Source organism: Puccinia triticina, chromosome 1A (assembly GCF_026914185.1).
Source record: "Puccinia triticina chromosome 1A, complete sequence".
Lineage (NCBI taxonomy): Eukaryota > Fungi > Basidiomycota > Pucciniomycetes > Pucciniales > Pucciniaceae > Puccinia > Puccinia triticina.
Window position 1 is genome coordinate 4041890 of NC_070558.1, and position 22261 is coordinate 4064150.

Sequence of the window (22261 nt, forward strand, 5' to 3'; positions counted from 1 at the left end):
TATCATAGGAACCAACGATGGCGGTGAACCCCAACAGAACCATGACCGATCCACTCTTCACAGGCATGGAGGTGGTCTTGGCACACTCATCTCCGAAAACACGGCATCTTCAATTAGGTGGTATGTACACACACAAATATCCGCTTATACATGGATATCATCCAAGCTTTCATTACTTCCGTACACCTGCTGACGCCTCCGAAACCTCGCTAGACTTCGTCATCCTTGGGTTTAGAGCATTGATCAGCAAGTATGATGCGGATAGCGAAGAGGGCTATGAATCTTATCAAGAAGATCGCTCTGGCGACGAATTCGATCAGGAAGAAGATCTCTCTGGCGATGAAGCTAATCCGGAAAAAGATGTCTCTGGCGCCAAAGTCAACGTAAAAAGAAAGAAAGACCTCCCTGGCAAAGAAATCGATTCGGATGACGAAGATCTCTTCGACGAGCAAATCAATTTCCAAAGAGGTCTTGTGAAATCGTTAAATTCGAGTCTCCTACCCCGACTAAGACACCAAATAACCACCATGTCGCTATCGCTAGACCCAACCCGCTTACAAAAAGATCCAGAATTTCACCTCGATGTCATCCTAGGTATCCAATCAGAATTCAACCAGACTTGGCATGAAATTAAGGCTGCACTTCGTATACTCTGTCGAGATTCCTCTTCGTGGAAAACCGAAAATGACCGGCAACTGAAAGAACTCAAATACTTCAGACTATCCAAGCTGTCTACTTTTATTGAAATAGCATTGTGGAGCGATCTTTTTGAGCTTTTTGAAGAGTCATATGCATCTATTCAACGACTCAAACTCACAAATGAGAAACCATTTGTCTGGAGTCACAGAGCCTTTTCTAGCGAGTGGAAATCGAGACATGTTTGTTCTCCTCTGAAGGAAATCGACTCGGCCCTTTTCTGGTCAAACGGATCCGACTTTGATCTTGTGCAGTTTGATTGGCCAAGCAGGATACATGAAATCGATAACAAACTAGAAGAGCTACTGAACCTGATCGATGCAAAAAATGGAAATGCACCTCCGAATTCTCTCAGCAAACCATCCATCCAGCTAGCGAATTCACTAATACCAATCATCAAATTAATTCGAGTGTTTTTCGACACATTGGTCCAATGGGGAGCCAATAAGAAAAGGCTGCCAATGTTCACCGAGATGCATTCGGGACAGTTGGAAGCCACAAGTGTCTTGCCTCAACATGTCAATCGGGATCTCGAGGCATTACTCCAGTTGCTGAAGAAAAAACCTCCAGCCGCCGAAGGTTCACGTCGTGACATCGATTTCGTTCGAAGGGCCAGAAAAATGCAAGAGCGGTTTCAACGTCCTATAGAGCTTATATTGTGCCATTTTACTCCTCTGATCCCGGATGACCATGGCTTTCCATCCCGGGATGACTTCACCACTTGGATCAATTCCTGGTCTAGTCAACTTAGTTTGGCCACCAAAAATCTTAAACATGCTACCAGCTAGTTACTTGATCATAGTTTCTGCATTCTTCTACATCAACCTACCTTCATTCTTTGTTTCATTCGCACTACCAGAGGGGAAAAATTCAAAAGTATGTTAACACTTTCTTGTCCGGAATTTTCTTCAGTTTACCTTCTGTTTGTGATTGATTAGAGTCATTGTGCTGTAGTGATCAGTCATGCAATCGGAGAGGAGTAGTTTGGGTCTCAGGAGGAGCAAAAAAATCAGTGACAGACGTACAGTGACTTGAGGATGTCTACACAGGAAAATTGTGAGGAATCATGTGGAGCATCTCTCATTGCCAATGGCAGATTGGGAGATTTAGGCCAGCTGGGCTATATTTTGTGAATTCAAAACATGGTCCATGTCCCTTTATTTACCAGGTGACAGGTGTGAAGGCCCACCTACTTGTCCTATCTCAATTGGCAAGCTAGCCTAGTATAAGCAAGAGAGGAAAACTATTCTTGTAGAAACTCTAATGACAATGACTTGAACAATATAATCACCAGGGGAGATATGTTCCCACTCCCCAGGGAGTGCCAGAGCTGAATTTTATGTGAGTTTTGGTCGGATGTGAGCCTGATGTGGATTAGTAACTCATCCCCAAAATAGTAAATTGGATGGAGAAGTTAGTGAAAAGTCAGTCACAATTGATTTGGAAGTCAACACAATGTTGTGTAGAATTCTTTTGTTTTCTATGTACAACTGTAGGAAGAAATATGATGAAATGATATTTCACCAAATTCCAACTCATCAATTGCTCCTGTTTAATGATTTTTAAGGATAGCAAAGCAAAATTCCCATTCTCAAAAGTAATTCCTCCAAAAAAATGGGTTTCTTGTAATTCACATTATATGCCCTGATGTACAAAATTAAACTAAAAGTCGACTTGGTATTATTGGGTTTAGATTTTTGGAATGTGGTAATGTTGCAGTCATTGAAATTGAAACCCATTTTCTTGGAAATGCGGGAATTAATTTGAATTTGGCTGATAAAAATGACAAAAAACTGTTTTAATAGGGTGAAAGTCTGAGTTAAGTCAAGGTTGGATTGCAATGCCAATTCACTTTGGCCATATATCCTGTCCTCCTCACGAAAATGATCTAGTGAATTTTGTATTTTTTTGCTTTTCAAAATTCACATGTGCACATGCAAGTTAACCTTTTTGCACTTTGCTAATAGTCACCCTGATGTACGCGCGTACATTGAGGTGGAAATATCACAGGATGGGCCTTTCACAGCCACATGAAAAGTAAAAAATTTGTTTTGAGACACCAATTGTCCCCCTGATGTACGCGAGTACATGAGGGGTAAAAAAATCACAGGCTGGGCCTTTCACATCTCCATGGAAAGGACACACTGGTCATGGAGCCAAGAAAGGACTATATTCTGGATGAGTTCTGGATGAATTATAGATGAGTTCTGGATGATTTTTTGGCAATTTATGGTTTATTTCAGGATGATTTCCAACTGATTTCCACGCTGACTTCCAGGCTTGTTCATACCTATTCAATATTGCTTTACCAAAGGCCTCCAGCACAGTTATGGAAAAAAGGTACGGTAAGGCACTCACTGGGGAGTGGGAACATATCTCCCCTGGTGAATGATGTTATGTTATAGGATTTCAAGTGTAAAAAGGAAAGAAAGAACAAGTGATTATCATTTTCAAAACAACTGGATAATAATCTGAGTATTTGTTGTGAGGAACATATATTAAAATCCTAAGAACTTCAGAAGTCAAATAAGTGCATGATCTTACAAACCAATGATATCACTCCAACCAATCTACACTATATAGTGGCCTGGATGGCCTAGCAGTAACCATCACCCACCAAAGCTTGGTGCCTCCCCTGCAACAACATAGTATAATCACTTGGAAGAGAGTGATGAGTCCGGCATTTGAATCCTGGCCTGGCCGCTACCCCTTCCCACATGGAAAACTACACACACCCATTTTACATTTTCAAACCCTTTATTAGTTGTCCAATTCCCAAGCCTTTTGCCCCTATTGACACCGCTTCAATTTCAATACCCGTTACCCAAGTATCAACCAACCTGAGAAGTTTCAAAGGTGGGCACGAGGGCCTGTTGCAAAGCTTGTCGCATGGACTGTCACCAACCTTGAGTCTAAGTTCAGTCAAACTTGGAGGAGGGGTCGGCATGGTACCTCTTTCTGATCCAAGAAAAGTATTGTCACAATTTGAGAGCTTATTTCTGTCTGAGTTTTTGAGTACCCAATAATTCTGAGTCTATCAATCCTGTCTGAGTTTCTTTTCCCAACGCACTTCGCGCATACTTCCAAACCCTCTCCCGTATACTTTCACAAAGAACTTCCTCACCCCTTTCCTTTCCTAAAAACCTCAAACCGCCAAGGGGTATTCCATCCCCCCTTGTCCTCTCAAAATCCCTACCTCCCAGCGCTATCTTTCTGATTCTACAACTCATATCCGGATCAACCACAAGGGCAGCTTTTCCGGCACCATCCCCTCAGTCCGCTGTCTACCGCGCACAGGTAGAAGCGCCATAATGTCTGAATCAAAACCTTCTTACCACCAAAAGCGGGTGGGACTAGGCCACAGTCCCGTATTTGAGAAGATGGCTAGTCTCTCTAGCAACTGGTGATTGTCAAATTCCAACTCTAGCGTTCAGCTAGGAAAGTTTTGCCCGGAAGATTGTTGATGATCCAGATATTCAAGACTGTTTGAGAGTTGATCAAAAGTGGGAAGGTTTCAAGGAGAAAAAAAAGAGGCTGACCTCCCAACAGATGATTAGTAATACGGATAGACAAGCTAGTTAAGCTTGACGGTCGGTTTAGTAGTTGAAGTAGATTTGTTTTAGAGGAGGATAAGTTGTATGATTAGTATGATGACTATTGAACTCTGTTTGGTAGATAAAGGTTGATAATATAGAGAGTGTCAGCGGCTCATAACCTGTTGTGACCCAGGTACGCAGGTGACACAATATGGTATAGATTGACAAGCTCTCCAGCCCGGAAGGTGTGGTAGAGGGAAAAGTGAAAAATCAAAAGTTCTTCCTCATACATATATTTTCTCACCCTAGGCCTCAAGATATCACCAAATAGACCTCATAAATGAATTCTACAGCCAATTTTACCCCTAGTTCACTGGAACCCCGCAGGATTGGAAGTTACACCCTCTTGGACCCTCATGGACATGGCCAGCCTCAGTCATTAACCTGTCACACCCCTCAAGTCACCTTTCCCAAGTATATGCATATTCAGCCCAGCCAAGCACATACTCTTTTCCATTCCTCTTATCTCCATTGCTTATGCAGGGGACCAACCCCATTTCCTCTGTATTTGACATGTCCCTGCTTCATTTATGCACCCCTTGCAGCTGCATGCAGTCTTCTGACCCCATTTCTGCACTCCTTGCATCAGTCTGACATCACTCATGCACCCCTTGCATGAAGTACCTCTGTATTTGACATTTCCCCACTTCGTTTATGCGCTCCTTGCATTAGTATGACATCATCTTTCATTTCTCACCCCACTTTCTGCCTGTACTTAGGATCTTCTGACACCACTTGTACGCAGCCCACCAGCTAAAATCCCTCATCCAGGGTCCCCCTTGTAGCTAAAATCCCTCACATTTGTCTATATAAGGAGCTCCCTTCCACAGTTGTTTTTCCCTCAGTTCAGTACCCACCAGTTATACAGATATCACCCATTAGCCAATATCATCACCCTTACACTTTTTCATAACATACCATATCAACCCTCTCATCTGCAATAACCACTGAGCTCACTCTCATATTCTCATACTCTCATATCACTGGTTGCATATCACGCACCTGTCACAAGTTACCCGGTTCTTGGTTCAACTCCCAACTGAGACATATACCCTTCTCAGTCTAGACATTCTTCTCAACTCTTTATATCACCCTCTCGAGGACCTGTGTTCAACCCCCACCGGAAACATCAAGTCAACTTGCACCCTTTCCATCATCACCAACCCTCTCAACTCTCACATACCTGTCATTGAACAACTTCATCTGGAACTAGACCAGACCTATCACTTGATTAAAACTTGCCAAACTTAGCTTGGTGGGTCTTGTTATCTGATAGTATAGAAGGGCAGAGTTTGCACCTCCATCATCCCCTTCTCCATTCAACAAAAGGGTTTCACAACCACTTTTGAGTCTTACAACGGGAGTCCAAGTGGAGAAGATACCGCAACTGCGGCGAGGCTCAGAGTGCGTAGCCCGCATGCTACAACAATTCACACTGCATGACTTTCCGTTGAATCTGGAAAACTGGCAGTTGTGGATGAGCCTAGGGACCCTCCACTCCCACAAGGAGGGACGTGGTGGCTAAGGGTACCATGGGCTTCAATTTTGAAAAAATCCTAATTTTGTTTTCCTCTACCAAGAAGTGAAAAATAGGGGAGGGTTCAATAGTTGAAACTCTTCACATTTGGGCTCAAGACTACATTTTGGTTTGGGAGAAGTAAGTTTGGAAAATTTCAATTTTCATGCCCTATATTGGTAGTAGTACAGGCCCGTGCTCATTTCTTCGGGGGGGGGGGGGCGCTAAACCTGACTAGCGACCCAGCGACCCAGCGCCTGCGGTGGAGTTGCTCTTGGGGCCCCGAATATATGGCCCCGGGTGGAGACACTCTAAACTGTGCTTCCTGGATCCTCATTCGTCTCGAGTCTAGCAATCTCAGCTTGATACAACTCGCTGATTCATTGGCAGATACGGCCACTTCTTGGGTTAGTTCCTCTTATCTGTTGGTTGTTAAATATGATTGTTTTTTGTTGACCTCACTCCTTACCATGTCGAAGAGCCCAGCAAGCAAACTCACAATCTCTTTACTGCCGTCATCCTAGTCTCCGTGCCAGCTTATCAGTTGTTTAAGCTTGCAGGTGCAAGGTCTGCACCCAGAGCCCAAAGCGCGTCATATCTTTGGAATCAAAAGAATGTCAACCACCAGCTTAGGCGTAGAGGCACTCGATTCCGATCAATCAGGAGCGCTGCAACAGCAAAGTGGTATGCATGCTCCGACTTTCCTTCGCGGCTATCAACATGAGCCTTCAAAACCACTGGTTGACGCAGACAAAAACTTTTCTTAGATTTGGTCCTCGATAGCTTTAGGAATCTTTTCGCCAAATGTGATACACTTACAGATGGGCCCCAGTGCGCTGGCCCCAAGTCTATCCGAGATGCCGCGTACATTGACCAACTGAAGCTGACGACCAGCCGGTTGGACTCAGACCTTCTACCGCTACTAGGAGATCAACTGAGCGCTATCTCACGGATGCTAGACCCGTCCGACTTGCGGAAAGAACCCATCTCAGAACTCAAGCGGATCTTGGCAATTCAAGTACAGCTCGACCACACAATGGATCAAATCATATCTGCGCTTGAGACCCTTCCGGAACAAGACATCGTCCCAAACCAAACAACCTACCAGCACGATAAAGCACTCAAGTACTATAGGCTTAACGGTCTTGATCAATGTATCAGGCAAGAATTGCTCATGGAGATGGCTGGATTATTTTCTTCGTCCATCTTACTTGTTCGGCGACTAGGATTCTCGGCATCATCAGAAGAAATGACTGCCTCCGAGACTGTGGCTCGAGCTGGAAAAGATGTTATTTCCGCCCAAATTCGTTCTGAAAGCTCACTCGAGTCGGCCATCACCTGGTTAAGAGGATCTGAATGGGAGACTGTCCTAGTCGGTTGGCAGATTGGAATGGAAGTTATTGATAGCATCCTGGAGTCCAACTTATGTGCAATGAATTCGATACCTAGGAAACAAGGAGACAATCAACGGCGCCGCGTACCCCTCAGCGAACGAAATATTCAGCTCGGCACATTATTCATACCAATCTCAAAACTTGCAAGAATATTCTTAAAGAAACTATCGACACTCGGAACGAGCCGAAAACCGCTCCCACATTTTACGGAGATGTGTACTCACCAGCTTCAAAGCTTACATGATTTGCCCGTTTGCCTTATTGCTAGACTCGGCTCTCTTCAGACTATGTCGACCGGGACTGAGGTGTTTGATGAAGCTTCAATCACGCGTTTCAATAATGTGGCTAGAAAGCTCCTTGCTTTACTTCAGTCTGCTTTGCTTGATGTAGTTCTCTCGGTTGTTCCTTTAGTCCCGGACACTAATGGTTCACAAATTCATAGCTACCTCAGAGCCTGGTTTGTCACTTGGAATAACCAGTTCATTGTAGCGACTCAAAATGTCACCCGACAAACCCTTTCATTTTTAAATAATCCTCAGTAGTTCTGACATTATTTCTCTCATCATTTGATTGACTGACGTTCCAGTGAAAGAATTGCGCCTGAAAACTTATCCTGCCTCCGGAAATTTGTAAAATATTAGTGGAACAATACAATAAAGAATTGATGTTATCCATTTCGTGAAACATTTTCCCAACTTTTTTCGGAGGTTGCTATTCAATTGCGTCCCCCAGAGAGTAGTGCTCGCCCCCTGTGCGGTGCCATAGTACCGGTCCCCAGCTGATTCACTGTAGAGTGAGTCTGAGATCACCAACAAGCACATCCAATTTTTCAACTTGAATGTGGATTCAGTTTGGTTCACCATAAACCGCTTTGCTGGCCAAATCAGAAAGTGGACCCAGCAGTGCATTGAGAAACTTGCCTGAGATCCAGCAACAATCCACCACGGGCCACATTGATTCCATATAAAATGGAAATATCATGACATGATATGCTATAGTTTCTAAGCAGTAGGCCAAGCAGGTTTTGGTTGGCTCAAATGCGCTGGCTTCATTTAAGAAATGAGTCAATGAACTTCAAACCCTCCAGCCACAATTAAAGCTTTTTTTCCCTCCCCTTTAGAATTTGGTGCTCTATTGAATCAGGATGGCAATGGCATTGGTATATCAGTATGTCTTGTTGAAAACATACAAGACCGCTGGTTGTTCAATTTTGATTTTTAAAAAGGGAAAAGAGCAAATCATAGCAAAGCTTATCCTCAATGACCAAAGCCCTGCAGGAAACTAGTCAAGGCTTATCCTTCACAGCCCAGATAATGGATACATGGGTGACAGGGTGTAAATTGTACTGGATGGGCCTAATCATCTCAGTGGCAAGGCCAGTTCTGTGAAAGAAATTTCTGGTAAGTCTGAGAATCAAATCAACATAGCAAGCCGTGGCTGAAACTGATCCAGATGAGCTGCTTCTTCTTATTATTTTTTTTTTTTTGATTTGAGAACCAGCTGAAAGGTATGACAACTGAGACTACTACATACAAGTTTCTAGACAAACTATCCCTAGGCTCTTCTCTGGGGCTCATTTAAAAATCCTGTTATACATTGTAAATCACCAATGTTATAACTTATGACAAGCTGTCCAAATGTTGGCAGATATTTTCTTGCAATGAGTAACAAAGATCTTGGAGAATGAGTGTTGTAACTGTCACACACAGAGGTGTTAAAATTTTTAGAAAAGTTTTATATTTTGTCAAAAAAAAAAGAATAATAGATCACCTTCTGATTGGATGTAATAAAAGCATAAGTAAAAAAGAACTTTTCCTTGCAAAAAGTGTTGCTTGAAGTTAAACATTACATAGGGAGAGGATTAATTCCTGAGAAGAATTTAAAAAGCAATGATTTTCCATGATATTTTCCCCAGTGGCAGAAGTTAGAACTGTGGTAAAAAATGGAGAATAAGTAAATTGAAAGGTTGAAGCAAATCCAAAAGAGAAACAATGATCTACAATATTTGAAACTGAGTTTAGCTGTAATCTGTAAGATTTTCCCTGCAAATTTAGACTTACTGTGCACAGGTGGAGCAGGGGGCATCTCACTCTCTGACCCTTGGCACCAAAACCCACAATTGAATGAAAGACTGGATGAATTCCTGTTGATTCTGGGAGCCTCTCAGAAAATTATCTACACTTTTCAGATCTAAAATGCTAAAAATGTGCTTCCGTCATTCCGGGCTCTCACTGCCAGCATAATTGGCTGGGTTGAGGTTATCCCGGTTAAACTGGGATGCACTCAACCAATTTAAACTTGGTTGATCTCAATTGATGAAATATAAACCCAAGGTACCCCCCCCCCCCCCCCCCTTGTTTTTATATTTCATTGGATGAGATCAACCCATTTTAAATTGGTTGAGTGCATCCCAGTTAAACTGGGATGACTTAATCCCAGCCAAATATGCTAGCAGTAGATCTGTAAATTAATGGGTGCCCCCAAATACATATCCAGGTGTCAATGAGATCAGACACCAAGAGGATATGTAGCTTACTCCTCTTGGCAACCTGTCTACTCCAGTCATCAGGAGGATCAGATATTTAAATCAATGACCCATCCACCAGGGGAGAATTTGAAGCAATCTCCAGAGAGTGCCTGACTGTAATTTTATGTTTTTCTGGGTCTGATTTCAGTCAGATGTGTATTAGGAAAGGGTTAATAAATTATTCAGAAGTCAATGGAAAGTCTGTCATAGTTTATGAGGAAGTATCACAGGGCCTCATTCAATGTTGTATAGAACTGTTGCATTCTTTAAGGATAACCAACACCAGGGGGGAATGTGTGGCACTCTCTAGAGAGTGCCAGACTGTAATTTTTTCAGTAAAACGGTATGATGTGAGTTCAACGTCAGTTGGAACTCTTTGTTAAATTGTATTCCCAATACAAGGATAACTCTAGGTAAAGTTATCGTGGAATGATCTGTAACTCAAAACCAACACATGAACATCTCTCTTTGAACATTTTGGGTTTGGTTCATCATGGTCACAATTTTGAACATGAATTTTAATGCACAAAATGTGTTGCCAAGAGCTTAAATATCCCTAGGATCAAAAATATCCTTTATGAAGTGACCAGGAATATTTTTCAGAGCCAAATTTGCTTAATTCATGACACACATACAATCATTTGCCAAAAAACTTGTAAAATATAGCAGCTGCAAAGGCTGATTAAACATTTAGATAAATCCTTGGGTGATATTTCTGCCATGCATACTCCCATATCAGAGTGGGAGAAAATTGTGTGAAATAAAACTTCTATTCTTCAAGTATCAAACAGTGCCTGATCTGTGAAAATTGGTTTAACCTGCAATTTCCCCGCCTGAAATATGAAATGTGAAAAATACTGGAGGAATTTTTCCCTATCATGTTTGCCTGCCAAGGGATGGTCCATTGAAAAATGGTAAAGTTTGAAACACCATCATCTCTTGATTTGGTACCATGCACCTGGCATACTCCAATACATATTGCAAAATTTTCATAAGTTTAACTCCACCTGACTAGAAAATGCAGCGGCTAGAAGCAAAAATAGTTAATATTCTGCAGCAAAAGGGGGGTAGATTGGTGGATATCAACAGGCAAATCAATATTTCAGTGATCCTGGAAGAAGCAGGAGAAAGAATTGAAAAGCTGTCCTGAGAAAACCAAGGTGACCAGTCAATTCTGAAATGCCCATGGAAATCACAGTAAGATAAGTCACATTTTTTCTTGTTGATTGATCATCTTGACATCTTTTCCCTGAAATTTTTGGTCAAATTTTTCCTTCAGTTAGAATTCATTCATCATAGTTAAAAAAATTTCCATGTGTATTGTGTAACAACATTGTGTCAATTGCTCTCATCTAATGTTTCTTAAGTAGCATTGGTTTTTAGATAATGCTGATGCATTGTGGACCTATTGCATCCAGATCAATCAAAACAACTGGCCTTGAAGTAGTTTAGGGATGGCATTTGGGACCTGGGTACTGGCAGAGGGTCCGGGTACTGGGTCAATTTTTGAACAAATGTTGGCACCTGGTACCGCACCTGGTACAGCCTGGGCGGGCATGGGCGGCTGTTGGTGGTCCCCGGGGCGGTTTAACACCAGTACTTTCTCTCACAAATTATTTACTTTGAAAAAGTGGTGAGCCATATCAGATGCAATTTCTGATGAATTTTGTCTTCTTCACTTGTGGTTAGAGGGCATGATTGATGGTTTTTGGGAGGATTTGATGATGGGAATGGGTGACAGGGGGCTTGTATTTGGGTTACACCCAACCAAGTCTCCTGAACCTTGTGGATAATAGGGTGGGTTTAGATGCGTGTGGGCGGGCAGTACCCGGGTATCCGCTGTTTTCTTCACAAAAGCCAGGCACGTGGTACTGCTTGGCGGGTACCTGCTAGGCACCCCCCGCACCCGCCAGGCGGTACCAGGTACCCTGAAACGGCTACCCAAGTGCCATCCCTAGAGTAGTTGAAGTGTCGCACATATGTGGTGAAAAGAAGGAGGAAAAAATCTTTCAGCAAGTTTCAAGCTGGGCACAAGTCAGCTTTAGTGGCAGGGTGGAAAGGGGGATCCACTCAGTATCCCCATGTTCCCACTTTTTTTTTTTTTTTTTTGGTGAAATGTCCACCCTGATTTTCGCGCGAGCATCAGGGTGGACATTGAGCAGTGGCTTATGTAATATGGACTTAATGGACACTGTGAAGCGCCTTCAAGCTCAGGAATCCCCCACTCAATCAACAGTGCAGAATACTGGTAATCAATCTTGTATTTTCTGGACCCAATGACCAGTGTGTACTGCATCCTGAGATCGTGAAGGCCCAGATTAATGACAAGTACGTGCTGGTCTTTGGGCTAGAGCTTCTCCAACCCAATTACCAGCCAAAACTGGTCATCGATCTGGGAGAGGCCGTACTCAAAGGCCATAATTCCCTCACCATCAATCCATGGCTTCCCCGAACTCAAATCCAACGACCACTACATCTTGGTCATCAAGCCAGGGAGGCCCCAGCCCATGCTGGTCATGAGGCCCAACTTTTGGAGTGTGGTAGGCACTATATACTGGCCACACAGCTTGAAAAATTGCAGCTGGATCGTCAGTATGTAATTTCCATTGAGTCAGGAATTTCACAGTGCAATGGACAGTACGTCCTGGTAATTCAATCAGGGGAAGGCCTGGCTCACTGAACAAAACTTATTACTGGTTGTTGAGATGAGATTTTCCCAGCCTAGTGAAATGTAATCAAGTGGAGGGTGTCTCCACCTGATGGGCTATACACACCGGTCATTTAATGCAGAATACCTCCACATGATGGCCAGTAAACACCGGTTATCAAGTGGAGAATCCCTCCACTCCATGGCCGTGACAGCTGGTCATGGGCTGGGTGATGTCTCTCCACTTAATGACTAGTAATTTATATTTGGTCATTGAGTGGCAACACCCTCTACTCAATCACCATCCAACAGTCATTGAGGGGAGGGTGTCTCCATTTGATTTTTGTGATCCCCATTCATCAAGTGTAGGTTTTCCCTACTTGATGGCTAGGCACAACAGTCAGGGTAAGATTCCAATGTATACCAACCATTGAGTGGATGTAACCTCAACCCAATTAGCAGCATGACCACCATGGAGTGGATCAAAGTTCAGCCTCATGAGTTGAATATAAAAGCAAATTATTTGAAGCCCAAATCAAACATGCTTAAACAGCTGATATCAGACAGGGTTCCAGAAGGAAAATATGGTCTGGAACTCTCTAGAGAGTGCCATAAATTCTCCCCTGGTGACTTCTCCTTCTGTGATTTTCAAATCTTTCTGGACTTCAGAAAAACATGTGAGGTAGTCCTCTTTGTTTTTGAATCTAATGAAGATGAGAAAGAAAATGCTTGGATGCTCTCCTAATTCCACACATAATGAAATTTTTTTTTCCCGTGAAATGAAGAAGTTCATGGTGGTTGTGTTAACTGCTTAGTCAAGGGGAAATGTGATCTTCACAAAGTGATTGGTGGCTTACACAACCAGATTGAGAGCGTGCGGGAGAATGAAAGAAATTGTTTGTGTTTTTGATGTACATTGAATACTTGTTGCCTTTCCTCTCCTATCTTCTAGGATTTTGGTTGGTTCAATTGAAATCAAATCTGCCACATAATTTCCTGGTAGCTAATTTATTGGTTAGAGAAGACATAAGTGTGAGTTCAACAGCAGATGAACATTATTCAGGCTTGATTTACACATGCACAACCAGTTGACTTCTGGGAAAGTTACAGAAAGAAATAATAGTATGGCACTCTATAGAAAGTGCCACACATTCCCCCCTGGTGTAAATTACAACCTATACTGAAATGATAGTTACTCAATGCCCAATTATCAATCATTTATGTTGAATTTATGTTGATCAATTTCTCTACTTGCAACATGTTTCACACAACATAAATATGACTAGCTGTGGCTTTAATGGCTTTCTGACCAGTTTTTACTTGTCATGGAGCTGTGAAAGGCCCCTCTGGTGATCTTTCACCCCAATGTACGCGCGTACACAAAGGTGACATTTAAAAATGGAAAACAGATCACATGCATGTGCATGGAGACATTGGAAAACAAAAAACCATAAAAACAACTCACAAGCCCATATGTGTTAAGAAGCCAAGTTGTCTAGCTGAAATCTGGGACCAAAAACCTCCAAGCTTGACTTGACACATACTTTCACCATATTTTCATCCTTTTTGGCTCAATTATAGATGATACCTGCCTTTTTTTAGGGAAATATGCCACTTTGGGTGGGCCTTTCAAATCATTCTAACCAGTGTGTACATGTTGTTGATCTGAAAGAGGCCCAGCCTGAAATTTGTAAAAACCTTTTACTCGCACACAGGAGGGAAGAATTAGCAAAGTGAAAACAATGAAAAAATTCATTAGCATGTGAATAATATGAATTGGACCCAAGAAATCATCCCAATCAACAAACAGTTCAAATTGAGTTATGATTTGATTGTGGCCATTGTGTCTTAGTGGTTTCAACTGTGTTCTGATTGATTTAGAGTTGAATTCTGCATGAATTCTTGATGATTGATGGATGAATCCAGGATCAGTTTCAGGACATTTATGGATGAGTTCAAGCATTTTTCATTATTTCTTACACTATTTTCACCAAAAGCATCCAGCACAGTTCTGGAAAAAGGGTATGGTATGGCACTCTCTGGAGAGTGCGTCAAAATCACCCCTGGTGCATCTATTATGGTTTTTGGGAGGAGGAAGCTATGTAGCTTCCTCCTATTTGTGTCAGGGTATACCCTGACACATGTTGGTCATCAAAGTGGCCATTGAGGGGAATGTTTTTTGCTCTTGATGGAGTACTCCTCTCAGTACTCATCTTGATACCCAACAGATATTGGGCATCAAGGGGGTGGTTTCTGCTTCCCATGGCCAGAACTTGAGAGGAGAAAATTTTCACCTCAATGACCAATGTCCAATGATCATCAAGTGGATTCTTGTACATACTACTCATTTTAGTGAGAGGTCTGTGCAGGTCATTGAGAGCAGTACATCTCTTGATGACTGGTGCAGGCTGATCATCAACAGCATTGTGTAATCTGTTGAAACTCGCGCGCGCTCACACGCTCCTCTCGCCCGCTCTGACTGCGCCTTGACAGCGCAGCCGTCAGCCTTAGAGTCAACACAGTTGACCTAAAACTGCCTTTTATCTCCATTTTATACCTAAATGTGCTCATATCTTTTTAAACTTAATACATAAGATTGTTTTGACTTAAGATTGCGATTTCTCATGCAATTTTGACCCTAGTGGCCACTGATCACTTTCCAATATCTCTACTCCTTCATAGAGTTTGTGGTTTGTGACACACGTGCGCAGCAGCGCCGTGTAGTTGCACCTGAGCGCTCCAAACCACATGTACATGTGTGATTATGTCATCCAACTTTGAAAATTTTCGAAGTCAGGATCCCCCATGCAGCTGGAGGATCCACAGACTTCAGCACACCAGAACCATACCCCAGAGACACCCAGGATCACTAACCAGAGGCCACTTCACTCCCAGTATCACCACAGGATATTGACAGTAAGTACCCTCTTCTACTGACCTTGTTTATCTCAGAGGAAACTCTGTTGCTCTTGACTGCTCTCTCCCTGCTTCTGTTTCTCTCTTCTGCTACAAAAGATCCACAGGTTATCTCTTGTTAAGACCTTTAAAACCAGAGCAGAGTAGTCAACCTACTTCTGAATCCCACCACTGTTTCCTTGGTGTGAGTGGAGACTTTTGCATCTCTAGCACAGTTGGCATCCTACTTTTCCAGGTAGAGCTTGGCCCATATTAAATCATAATTCAAACAGATCAAGTTTCTCTCTTCTCAGTTTCTCTCTTCTATTCCTCTTCTCTCCACTGCTTGTATTTCTTTATCCCAAGGAATTCAATCAGTGTCCCCCTTTTTCTTGTGTCCTGCTGTCACATAAGAGACTCAGGCTCACAGCAGCAAAAAACCTAACTCGTCTACCTATCTTGGTACCGCTTTCGGGCTCTGATTAATCTAGACCTCAACAGCACGACCGACTCTTTGATCCTCGTCTGCTCGCTCCGATCTCTCTTATCACTTTCCTCAAGACTCAAGTTCAGCCAACACTCATCAAGTCTCATCGGCCTATACTTTCAATCAACACAACTTGGTGAGAAATGCGACCAGCATTTCCATCCGCATCAAATCTAATCATCATTGACCTCAATCACGGACTTCTTCCTTCTTTATTAGTTTGTGTTCTAAGATCTTAATCCTTAACATTCTTCATCTCCGCAGTTGTTGTGTCCTTCTTCTCTTGGTCTGTTACATATTCATTCTCACCTTCTTTTTGTCCTTCCATCAACTGATCTCATCCTAACTCCTCTAATCAGCTTCATCAGACCGCTTCTCCACCATATCTCACAGTTGCTGCTTCTTCATTCTATCTTTAGCTTCAGGGTTTGTTTCTTTTCTTATTGTTCATACCATCCTTTTGTTGCTTCTTCTCACATATTGTTTTCAGCTTCTGGTCTTTGCTTTACAGTAATTTAGCCTCGGTTCTTTATAATCCCCTCAATGGCCAGAGCAGAGGTCATAGAGGGGAGTGATTCCTATTTAGTATTGTGGAGATGATATCTGGTGTGATATGTAGATCTCTGACCAGAGGATAATATTTTAATTCCAATGGAACCCTTGTGTAAATTAAGGCAAAATGACAAATTTTTCTTATAAACTGACGTCTGGAAGGCCCCCAGAATCAACAGGAAGTCACCTGCTTTCTGACCAACCTGTGATTGTTATGTAGATTTAGGCCCTATAAATCCAGATTTCTACAGGGGAAATTTGTTGACTTCCCATTGAGATCTCAGGGCCTCCCAGAAGTAATCTGGAGCACCAAAAGCTAGATTTCACTGTAAAAATCTAGACTTTTTGGGGCTATACCCACAACTGTGAGAGTTCCAGATTTGACGTTAGCTGACAGGATCCCGTTGGCTAAAATACTTAATCTAGAGGAATGGGCTAAACTTTAGGCTGGTGAAAGTTGATTGAGATCAAGTTTTTACCAGCAAACAAGGTTTAGTGGACCCCTCTAAATCAAGCCATTCAGGCGAGAGGAAGTGGAAGACTTCCCGTAGGATCTACGCCTATCTACACCCCCCGTACAGACTAAAATTTCACAGATCTAAACCTTGCTTGCTGGTGAAAAGTGATTGAGATCAAGTTCTCACCAGCCAGTAAGGTTTAACCTGGCCTGACAGATCTGAATTTTTAGCCCACGGGAAGTCATCCAGTCCTCCAACTGAGGCTCTAAAATCAATATTGACGGGGGGCCCGCAGATCTGTCCTCGGAATCGGCCCTGTTTGGCACTGATATAAATGTAGGTGATATAATCACCAGTTAAATCAATAAAAAATACAAAATTCAACATAAAGCCTCCAAAATTTTTTTGTAGGCAACCTACAGTGCTGATCTCTTCAAATGTGAACCCAGAATCAACTGATTCAGCCATCTTGAGCACCATAATACCATTATATCACTTCATTTTGGTCAAAAGTGATATAATGGTATTATGGTGCTGAAGATGGCTGAATCAGTTGAATCTGATTTCAAAGTTGAAGAGACCAGCACTGTAGATTGCCTACAAAAAAAATTTGGAGGCTTTATGTTGAATTTTGTATTTTTTATTGAATTAATCAGCAATTATATCACCCATAATTATATTGGTGCCAAACGGGGCCTATGTACTCGTATCTGGACATTGATGAATTAAGATGAATTGTGGGTGTACTTCATGACCGCATATCTTATCATGCATACACGGATTGCATGCGGCTGCATCTGGACTAAAGAGTACCATTTTTCCCACTTCAGTTGTCGTGAAGCTTTGGGTCAACCCATCGTTTGTTTGTGCGGACGTTATGTATTTTTACGGTGGACTGTTGCGCCCTGATTGCCACCGTATCCAGCCTCGGCAAACAAACCTGCCTTGTTTTGGCGAAGACGCACCCAATGGCAGTTGAGACGATGACCGATGGCATCGGAATGACGGCAGGCGGATGGCTGCACAGCCCGGTTATGAGGCTGTTTATTGTAACTTGGGTGAATGAAGGGGTGTTGTTGGCTTTAGACCTAGAATCAAACTAAACTGCCACCCCTGTAGTTGTACCCGGTCGCGGGCAGCCAATGGTACCCAATCAAAAAGGGCAGAGTCTATTCTGGGAGGTTTGCTCTTGGAGATGTGCATACTGCACATTAGAATCTAAGATCATTGAGTACCCCTGAGGGGCTGATAATTCTGTCGTTTTCGTTCGCTTTGGTCCACCAGTCCAGACAGGTCGTTAGTGTACTACAGATGGCCAGCAGCAGCCGGCAGTGCAAAATGTTTGCTCGTCGGGCTGGTCATGGGCGAGTTGGCATATATTACTAATCTTCTACTGGCCGTTGGTCCTCCTAACTCAGAACTGTCCTTCTCCTGATTTCCATCATTCCATCAGGAACGAATCTCTGCTCCGACGCTGCAACATTCCTGACGGCAAGTTACATCACCAGATTCACCACCCGGAGTGGCGACTATCACCTTGATATCTGTCGCCGTCGCCATATCTTGTCAGACTAGAAGGATTGTTGCCTTGGATCACGCCAATTTTTTTCTTTGCTGGGGGACATCAAGCCAAGCGAATACACCGACATACATCCGTACAACTTTTGAGACATCACCCCTTGAAGAGTATCACTCACCAGCTACCGCCTTGTGTTTCGGATTGAGACTTATCCTGCAACTTCATACTCACCCATCCCGGTCCTGTTACAACCGGCCCCTCAACTCACAGTCAGTACGAAGACAGCTCACCCACTCCGCTCTCACTATTTGCCGTGTTGCGAATGTGTAGTCTTCCATACAAGAAATCCGGTCAGGACCCTTGCCCGAGACCCCTTCCGCTCTCCCCTTCATCTTCGGCCTCAACGCCCACGCTTCCATACCAACAAGCCGAAAAAGAATTTGAGCATCTCCATCCGCCGCGCTCTGAGTTCAGTCATCCCAAATCTCATTTCCTCAACATGTCATCATTTCGCAACCCAACTGGGCATCAGCGTTCCTTTTCGGTTGGAATCCCAGGGCAAGATCAGGGTGAAGGTCGCGAGGGTGTCGTACTGAAACGTCCACGAGGATTTCTTCAAGAAAATATTGTTATTCGATGGGTTTTTTTCATCACCCCCATCCTCATGCTGGTATGGATTCCGGGGTTTATTGCATTTAGCCTTCCAGAGAAGCATCTCCAGTTGAATATCCATCGTTTATCTGCGCCCATCTCCCCGAGCGTTTCAGTACATAGGCTGATGGATCAATGACATTTACTTGTAGAATTGCCGATGTAGGGTTGATCTGGTGGTCAGCCTGGCTCTCAGTGGCTTGGCTAGGCTGGTGGATTGGCTTGATGGTCGGAGCGCTGACTCCGCTATTCTTCAAGCACGTGATTGGTATTGCTTGTTCTCCCGATTTTGTTGAGAAGTGGTACAGCTTCCTGTTGCCCATGAAGAAGGTCATCATGGGGGCTGTCTGGAGTATATCCACCTATAGTATGTGCCCCAACAGGCATTTGTCTCTTCTCATTTTAACGCCTGATATATATATTTCTAATCTGCTACCCCAGTTGCTTTCAGCGTATTTATCATAAGGATGTCATATGGTGCCTCAGAATCTGCCGCCAAATCGGTGCACTTGATGAGTCAAGTTGAGTGAACAAGCTATATATCAGTGACATTGCCACAACTCGAGACGTTACTCACTCATGTCATTCAATTTTATTTACTGTCCCTTGTTAGGCACTATTTGGATTTCTTCTTGCTAGTTTAATGCTCGTTGGCGAAAAAATCCTGATACAAGTGATTGCTAGGTATAGGCAGTTTCCAAGATTATCCCGAAGATATCTGTCTGAGAGCGCTGGTATGCTCACAGCTGGACATTTTTATTCGATAGCTATTTCCACCAAAGATCTTACGAGGACAGAATAGCCGAACAGAAGCGCGCGATTCAATTTCTCACTGCGTTATATCGCTATACTCACGATATTGGCAGGTCAGATACGCTTGATCGAGCATGTGGAGCTCCGTCGAAAGCCCCAGAGAATACAGCAAAAATATTGAAATGCGCACTTAAAAGTGTGAAGAACGTTGCGAGGACCACGACTAGCGTTTTTGGAACTGTGGCATCAGAAGTGAGCTTTCTTTACCCGCCTCAAGGTCTCACCAGAGTCCAGACCATCGGATCACCCAGCGATCAACGGCGAACTGAGCCATCAAAATCATTTTCGTGCTTTATCACAGATCGCCGGAGAACAGATACTTCAGCCTAACTCGCCCTCCTCAATGGTTCTCTCTGCATTGTCATCAGCCAACAAGACTCGACATCTAGCGCGCAGAATTTACTATTCACTGGTTCCAGTCAACTATCGTCAAGTGATGGTGCTGGGCGATATAATGCCGTGTTTTGAAGGGGATGAGGAAATTGCTCAGGAGAGTTTTTCCATTTTCGACAAAGACAGAAATGGAGATTGTTCCCTACAAGAAATTGAACTAACCTGTTTGGAGGTCAGTCGCGCAGAATTTTTCGCATTTTACAAATATGTTTACTGACTAGAGTTAACCTTCGTTTTGTCGGTGCCATCAGCTTCATCGAGAGCGTTTGGCTTTAGTAGCGGTGAGTCCTCTCCAAACAAAGGATCAATTAATCAGAAATTTCCAGCTGATGGCTTGTTTGCTCCGTAGAGTATGAGAGACTTGGACAGCGCAGTTGGAAAGCTGGACTCGATTTTGATGTTCCTCTGGTAATTGGATTTTTACTGTCAATTCCAGAAGCAAAGACTAAAAACTGACTATCAATCAATTTCCCTGTCTTGATTCCTCAGGTATACTGTATCATTACTCGTGACGTCCGTTTTTATTTATTTTTATTTTTGTTTTACATTCAGTCTGCTTCACTGAACCGTTGAACTAAACACCATGTCATTGATCCTTCTTCAGAGTGGCTCTTTTGGACATCTCCTTCCAAACTCTGTTAGCATCAGCTGGGACACTAGTATTAGGCTTGAGCTGGTTGATCGGTAGTACTGCACAAGAGATACTCGCCTCGATAATTTTCTTGTTTGTCAAGCGTGAGTGTCTCTTCTTCACAACTTGTCTCACAGGCATCCTCCAACGTAAAACACACACACACATTCGGACGCTGATTTTCTTCTTATTCTCCTCGTACCTTGGAAAGATCCATATGATGTGTCCGATAGAGTTGATGTTGATGATGTTGCTTACGTGGTAAAAGAAATGCATCTGTTATACACGTATGTTTTCTGAATTCTACCGCTACGTAAGACAATGTCTAACGATTTGCCTCAATATTCAGTGTATTTCGGCAAACAAATGGCAAAATATCACAGATTCCTCACAGTCAGTCATTTTTGGATTTGCTATGTAAAATTACAACGGCTGATAGCTTTGGCACCATAACCCGTCCCACTGGAACAGGTGTATTGAACAGCAAGAGAGTGGTAAAGTCAGTCTTGTTGGCTTTGAAACTATTTAAGCAAATAAATAAGTATAATTCTCGTATCACTGACAGTTATGCTTTTACAATCCAGTATCCGGAGATCTGGGCCCATCAGCGAAAAGTTTACTTGGGATGTAAATTTCAATACATCGTTCGAAAAAATTGAGCAAATGCGAAGCAAGATGCTCGAGTTCCTCAAAGCCGAAAGAAGAGATTACACGCCTGCTTTTGACGTCAACATCCAGGGTAACACTCTTTGAGACTCTTTGCGATGTTTGTTTCGTCTCTTGAAATGATCAGCAAACTGACCCACTCCTCCGACTTGTCATCCAGACTTTGAGGGCCAGGCTCAATTGACTCTACAAGCGGACATCAAATATAAATCAAATTGTTGAGTGACTTCTGAATTAGATTTTCATGAAATAGTTCAACAAATGAGAAGCCACCCTAACTCCTTATGGTTCGCCACGAATAGGGCAAAATGGGGCCTTGAAAAGCCAGAGGAGAAATGTGAGTTTTGTAGTTCCTCCGCGGAGCTTGGTTGACGAAGCTCTTATCATTTGCTGCTTTATCATCTTTTTGCTGTCTTCTGCAGAAATGGGTTTGTGCCTTAAAGCAGATCATGGCCGAGGTCGAGATCTATGGACCCGCAGATGCCGGAAATCCTGCTCCAAAATCCGAGCCAACACTTATTCAACTAGTCGATAGTCCTCCACTGGTGATACACCAGCGAGCCGAAAGTCCGAGGAAACAACAAGACCAGCAGAACCCACCGTCAGACAAATCGAGCGGCATACAGCCCGTAGAGCTGGAAAATAGGGAGAACGTTATGTGCGACGACGACGACGAGGAGCACGGCTTGCCTCTAAATTATATACCCTTATCCCCCTTCTAAATGATCACCATTCATCAAAATCTGTTATTATATGCACATGAAGCCCTTTTTTTATTCCCACTCCAGCCAAAAGCATAGCTTGTAAGTGTAAACAAAAT

At 43.1% G+C, this 22261-nt stretch overlaps 1 protein-coding gene across 1 annotated transcript; it reads left to right on the top strand.

Moving 5' to 3' along the window:
* Nucleotides 1–17: 17 nt before the first annotated feature.
* On the top strand, nt 18–22163 carry PtA15_1A492 (uncharacterized protein; the record flags this gene model as incomplete). The annotated part of the gene is made up of 22 exons (XM_053165525.1): nt 18–120; nt 214–383; nt 6156–6215; nt 6369–6492; nt 6630–7180; nt 18562–19007; nt 19091–19305; nt 19380–19459; nt 19552–19622; nt 19706–19943; nt 20053–20316; nt 20396–20425; nt 20494–20552; nt 20634–20657; nt 20749–20879; nt 20987–21062; nt 21125–21168; nt 21247–21274; nt 21360–21514; nt 21602–21658; nt 21744–21778; nt 21864–22163. The coding sequence occupies 22 exons, from the start codon at nt 18–20 to the stop codon at nt 22161–22163; spliced, it is 3261 nt and encodes a 1086-aa protein (XP_053016708.1).
* Nucleotides 22164–22261: the final 98 nt, after the last annotated feature.